This window comes from Colobus angolensis, unplaced genomic scaffold (genome assembly GCF_000951035.1).
Source record: "Colobus angolensis palliatus isolate OR3802 unplaced genomic scaffold, Cang.pa_1.0 Scaffold204, whole genome shotgun sequence".
Taxonomy (NCBI): Eukaryota; Metazoa; Chordata; class Mammalia; order Primates; family Cercopithecidae; genus Colobus; species Colobus angolensis.
This window is the reverse complement of record NW_012115200.1, coordinates 4,623,792-4,630,134: the sequence shown is the minus strand read 5'-3', so window position 1 is coordinate 4,630,134 and position 6,343 is coordinate 4,623,792. Positions and strand designations below refer to the sequence as shown.

The window sequence follows — 6,343 nt, the reverse complement described above, 5'->3', positions numbered from 1 at the left end:
GAGGGAGCCGAGACCCTGAGGGTGGGCCTGGTAGGAGGGTGGGCACAGGCCGGGCAGCCAGGAGGGAGCCGAGACCCTGAGGGTGGGCCTGGTAGAAAGGTGGGCACAGGCCGGGCAGCCAGGAGGGAGCTGAGACCCTGAGGGTGGGCCTGGTGGAAAGGTGGGCACTGAGGGGAGCAGCTGCACTCAGGGCACTCTTCACTGTCCTCTGAGTTTGACCAGGCAGATTCTGAGGTCTTGAGCTGCGAGCTTGGCACGTTTTTTCAGGTTCTGATCCCTAGAAAACCTGCTGCTCTAAGGGACCAGTGCCTGGGGTCAGGGAGGCCTATAAGCTTCTAAGATGTTGACCACAGAGGCTGGGGAGGGCCCCACGGAGCCACACACCTTGATCCAATGTCAGGGTGTTGGGGGAGTGTAGGGTCCAGCCCTACGGGGCTTAGCAGGTGTTCTCCCCGTGTGCGGAAACAAGAGATTGTAAGAAATAAAGACACAAGACAAAGAGATAAAGAGAAAACAGCTGGGCCCGGGGGACCACTACCACCAAGACATGGAGACTGGTAGTGGCCCCGAACGGCTGGGCGCACTGATACTTAGTGCATACAAGACAAGGGGGCAGGGTAAGGAGGGTGGATCTTCTAAGTGATTGACAAGGTGAAGCAAATCATGTGATCACAGGACACGGGGCCCTTCCCTCTTAGGTAGCCTAAGCAGAGGGAAGGCAGCGTACATCAGCGTTTTCTTCTCTGCACTTATAAGAAAGATCAAAGACTTTAAGACTTTCACTATTTCTTCTACCGCTATCTACTACGAACTTCAAAGAGGAACCAGGAGTACGGGAGGGACATGTAGGTGGACAAGGAGCGTGACCGTTGAAGCACAGCACCACAGGGAGGGGTTTAGGACTCCGGATGACTGCGGGCCTGGATCATATCCAGCCTCCCACAAGAAGCTGGTGGAGCAGAGTGTTTCCCGACTCCTCCAAGGAAAGGAGACTCCCTTTCACCGTCTGCTAAGTAACGGGTGTCTTCCCAGACACTGGCGTTACCGCTTGACCAAGGAGCCCTGAGTGGCCCTTATGCAGGCGTGACAGAGGGCTCACCTCTTGTCTTCTTCGTCACTTCTCACCATGTCCCTTCAGCACCTGGCCCTATGCCCACCGGTTATTCCTTGTTTATATTAGTAATGCAACAAAGAGTAACATTAAAAGCCAATGATTAATAATGTTTATAATAATGACTGATAATTGTCCATGATCATCTCTATATCTAATTTGTGTTATGACTGTTCTTGTTCTAACTATTTTCTTTATTACACGGAAGCAGTTTGTGCCTTCAGCCTCTTCCCTTGGCACCTGGGTAATCCTTTGCCCACAGGGGAGCACCAGATGTGGGACCTGAGCTTGAAAAGGGGCTGCTGCCCCTGATGTTGCCGGGCTCCTGTGCTGCTCGGCCTCTGACCCCTGGACCTTGTCTCGGGGCCTGTCTTAAGCCCCTTGGAACTTGCTGGCTACGCAGCTGTGATGTCCTCTTGGGTTCACTCACTGCGGTGCCAGCCATGACCAGCCCCTCCCCGCAGGTGCGGGTGGCACCCAGAGACTCACGCGTGCTGTTGGGAAGTCGCTGGCAATGGAGATGGTCCTCACCGGTGACCGGATCTCAGCCCAGGAAGCCAAGCAAGCAGGTATGGGTTGGGGCTGCCCACGGAAGCCACATGGAAACCCGGGGTGGCCTCCAGGTGTCCGCCTCGCAGGAGCCCCACAGAAACCCAGGGCAGCATCCAGGCGCCTCCACGGTGGTTGCATGAGTTTTTGGGTCCTGAGGACCTGGGAGAAGACTGACTGCCTTTTGTTTTTACGGTTTGAAGTACTGTACGCACAGAAGTGGAGCCATGCGTAAGTACCTGGTGCAGAACAGCCCAGCAATTACGTCCCCAAAGTCCGGTGTAAGCAACGGGCATCTCCGGGCCCTCACCGGCCAGTCCTCCCACTGCCCCGTTGAGGATCATGGTCCCCGGGTCTGGCTGTCTCTGCCGTCGGAGCTATGGACAGCCTGGCCTGCATGTCTGAGAGCACAGTGACTGCGGTGCCAAGAGCACTCAGCACTCAGGAAGGGGCACGTGCGGCACTTACCGTGTGGAGCCACCCTTGCTAATGCTCAGAGGCTGGGATGCTCCAGCACGCTGCTCCCCAGCGGCCACTCCCTCGAAAAGGAATAGACAAGCGCTCTGCACTCACTCACCGACGTTCTTGTGTTTCAGGTCTCGTGAGCAAGATTTTTCCTGTTGAGACACTGGTGGAAGAAGCCATCCAGTGTGCAGAAAAAATTGCCAGCAATTCTAAAATTATAGTAGCCATGGCCAAAGAATCAGTGAATGCAGGTAGGGGATCCTGCCAGGAAGACAAAGTAGAGAGGTCTCCGTGGCTGTCAGGAGTATCCCTGAGGCGTCTCTGTGACTGTCAGGAGCCTTCCTGAGCGGCAGGCTTTCTGGCTCCAAATGGATATGCCTTAAGCCCTCCTGGGCAGAAATGGTTCTCAGTGTCTCAGTTCTGCTGTCTGTAGAGTTGTGGTTTCTGGTCACGCCCTCAGGAACTCCGCTGAGATGTTCCCAGCTCCCCATTGTACCAGGGCCCAAGAACTGAGCCAGGCCTGGGAAGTGAGGGCAGTACAGAGCTGACCATGGCAGGGAAAGGCTGAGAAGGGAGCCAAGGTCCCAAAAGTAAAATGGTCTCGCCGATGGGGAGGCTCGGTTCACCTCCCGGGACCTGGGGTTGGCGGCTGCGTCTGCGCCTGGCAGGTGGCTATACAGGCTTGCAGGCCAACACCACGCTATTCATTCTTGGCCTGGATCCCTTTAGTCTCCCTCTGCCAGGGAAGTGGATCTCATCTTCCCCCTCCTCAGAAATGCTCAAGTTTTATTGTCATAATTTATTCTCAGCATGTGGAATGAGATGGTGGTTAGCTGGCTGAGTCCTGACAGGTGTGGGTGGCCCCAGGCAGGTCCCCTAACCTCTCTGAGTGCGTTTACCTCGAGGGTGTGGCCTTCCGCTGGGCTTGTCATTGGCTTGAGGCAGGATACAGTGAGGAGAGCGTTTTGGAAAAAAGGGAGGCTGTGGTAGCCCAAGGTGTTTGGCGAGGTCGGGCTCCTCCCGGAGAAGATGCTGGCTGCAGCCCTGGAACCACCGTGCCTGCCTCCATCTGTGCATCCAGGTCTGCTCTGCTTGGCCTCGTGCAAAGAAGGGCCTGGAATGAGCAGAGCCAAAGGCGTTCTTGGTGCCAGCCACGCCCAGCTCCGGCTCCCATGCTGTCCTTCCTGGTTTTCATCCTGTTTACTTTTCTCTGTTTGCAGCCCTGTTGCTGCCTCACAGCCTCTCAGGGGCACAGTTTGCCATCTCACCTTTCATCCAGTTCCTGTCCCTTCCCTGGGGCCCTGGGCCACCCGAGTGTGACGTGTGGGGCCATAGGAGCTGTTGGTTTTGCCAGGTCTCCGCTGGGGCCGTGCCTTTGAGAAGGGCAGTGCCGTGGAAGCCTGCGCAGGGCCGGGCCACGTCGGAAGCACAGTTGCGCATGGGTCGGTGAGGAGGGAGGAAAAGTTCTTCAGGGAATATCTCCGGTCGTAACTCTAGGACTTTGTTTTTCAGCTTTTGAAATGACATTAACAGAAGGAAGTAAGTTAGAGAAGAAACTCTTTTACTCAACCTTTGCCACCGTAAGTAAACAGTGTGCAACTGGAGAATCTAGCAAATTTCAGTCACACAAGTTGCTGGGAATTTCCTTTTACATCTAATTAAGTATCATTTCTTTCTGGTCAGAACTGCCAGCCTCACCTTTAATGGGATCAGATTTGTTCTATCAGTGGGTCTTGATGTTAGAAAAAAAGTAGAACATGTGGAAGTTCAAAAGTATGAAACCTTACAGGGGCTTTTCTTGTCTTTCCTGTTATATGAGGTCTAGGAATTGCACCCTCAAGCAGCAGCTCCTTTTTTTTTTTTTTTTGACACGGAGTCTCACTCTGTCCCCCAGGCTGGAGTGCAGTGGCGTGATCTCGGCTCTCTGCAAGCTCCACCTCCCGGGTTCACACCATTCTCCTGCCTCAGCCTCCAGTAGCCCGGACTACAGGAGCTCGCCACCACGCCCAGCTAATTTTTTATATTTTTAGTAGAGACAGGGTTTCACCGTGTTAGTCAGGATGGTCTCGATCTCCTGACCTCGTGATCCACCCGCCTCGGCCTCCCAAAGTGCTGGGATTACAGGTGTGAGCCACCGCGCCCGGCCTGGCTACTTTATTTAAAATGCGGTTTCATGTGGGTGTCGTACATCCATAGTCCCAGCTTCCTGGGAGGCTGAGGCGGGTTGTTCGAGTCCAACTGGTCAAAGCAAGACCCCGTCTCAAAAAAAAGACTTTTTTAAAAAATGAGGCCGGGCGCCTCATTTTAATTGTTCAGTAAAATTAAAAGTGGTTTGGGCACTTGAGGAAGGGGTACAGATGCGTGCGCGCCCGGGGACACTTGCACACGACTTGAGAAAAGCCGATGCAGAATTGAGTTCTCATGTCCTGCTCCGACACAGGGTAGCCCCTGATACAGGTCATCCATCGTCCACTTGCTGACTTGGTGAGTGACCCATACAGGTGCATCTGAGGCTCTTTAGATGTGAGCTTGTTTGACATACGCAAGCTCCTGAATGACCATCACCTAGACTGGTAGAGAGAGGCAGTGAAAATCCCCGCGCCCAGGCCCAGCTCTGCTTGGGCAGGTGTTCCTGCCGCTGAGTCCCCTCCCTGGCCCCCTGGGCCCCTGTGAGCATGAGGAGTGAGGCAGGACCAGGGAGACACAGGCGGACGTTGGCATCAGGCTCTGTGAGGAGACTGCGCGTCCAGCTCTGTTTCTGCCCCTTTTCCTACCAGGATGACCGGAAAGAAGGGATGACTGCGTTTGTGGAAAAGAGAAAGGCCAACTTCAAAGACCAGTGAGACCCAGCCGCCCCTGCCTCACACCTCTGGAGAGGACAAGTGCAGCCTGTCAGTTTTAGAAGCAAGTAAATCATCCTCTTTTCGAGAGCAGCGTCCGTGGTGCGCAGTTTCTCTCTGACTGCTGCGTGGTCACGGCCCGAGCTCTTACGGCATGACAGCCTTCTTCACCCAGCCTGTGACGATCTGTGTTCACGTCCTGATTGGAGCACCTTCTTCTCAATCTTAAGATTCTGCTGAGGAGCCCCTGCTTGTCCCTCTGGGCATGCTGTGCTTGGGCGGAAAGCAGGGCCTGCGGGTCCTTGTGTCCCTGCTGCTGGAGAGTGGGGCTGCTCTGAGGGAAACACTGTCTGCTGCCTTCACACAGATGCTCTGCTGATTAAAGTGACAGCGATTCAGGTGACACCACGCCTTGTAGGTCATGTCTGGATGAGTATTCTGTCATGTTAGTTTTAAACTTTTTTGTTTTTTCACTGTAAGGAACAACATTCAAAGAAAAAAGATTTGTATAGTAAGTCGCCCCACATCACACTTCCTGGGTATCCACTGTGAACAGCTGGGCTTGTGGCTTCCTAGAGACTTCTGTGCACACACCACACACCCCTGCACACGTGCACAGGCATGGACTGTGGTTTTCTTCCATGCCCACTTACGTAGAGCCCTTTCCTCATGAGAGCCCACCCCGTTTTCTTTGTACTTCTGTCATAAGGAGCTCTCTGTTCAGTTTCACTGCTTTCCTCTCTGTTGTGGTAACACACGACGTAAACTTGACCATCTTAACCATTGTCTTGCTGTGGTCAATCACAGCTTACTGCAGCCTGAATCTCCTGGGCTCAAGTGATCCTCCCCGCTCCCAAGTAGCTGGGGCCACAGGCCTGCACTACCACACCCAGCTAACTTTTAAAATCTATCTTTTGTAGACATGAGGTCTCCCTGTGTTGCCCAGGCTGGTCTGAACCATTTTAAGTCCACATTTCAGTGACATTAAGTACATTCTCCTTGTGCAGCCATTACTGTCTATCCAAGAAAGCTTTCATTTTCCCAAATGCAAACTGTCCCCATTAAACAATAACCCCTTTTCTGCTTCCCTCCAGCTCCTGGCACCCATGCTTCTACTTCTGTCTCTATGGAGGGACCTCCATTTGTCCCTTTGGGTCAGGCTCGTTTCAGCCCCACCCCAGATCCCTGGGTTGGAATCCTAACTCCTACTGTGACTGCTTTAGGAGGGAGGACTTTGGGCAGTGACTAGTCATGAGGGCGGAGCTCCGCCAGTGGGATTAGTTCCCTATGAGGGAGTGGAGCTCCTCCAGTGGGATTAGTGCCCTATGAGGGGGCAGAGCTCCACCAGTGGGATTAGTGCCCTGTGAGGGGGCAGAGC

The 6,343-nt window shown here is 53.9% G+C and overlaps 1 protein-coding gene across 1 annotated transcript in view; it reads left to right on the top strand.

Moving 5' to 3' along the window:
• The window catches only part of ECHS1 (enoyl CoA hydratase, short chain, 1, mitochondrial), an 8,834-nt gene extending 3,461 nt beyond the window's left edge, over nucleotides 1-5,373 (top strand). Inside the window, exons 4-7 of the mRNA XM_011941995.1 lie at nucleotides 1,553-1,680; nucleotides 2,257-2,376; nucleotides 3,638-3,705; nucleotides 4,903-5,373. Coding sequence (XP_011797385.1) covers nucleotides 1,553-1,680; nucleotides 2,257-2,376; nucleotides 3,638-3,705; nucleotides 4,903-4,968 — 382 coding nt within the window. The 3' untranslated portion in view covers nucleotides 4,969-5,373. The remainder of the gene's footprint in view (nucleotides 1-1,552; nucleotides 1,681-2,256; nucleotides 2,377-3,637; nucleotides 3,706-4,902) is intronic.
• Nucleotides 5,374-6,343: the final 970 nt, after the last annotated feature.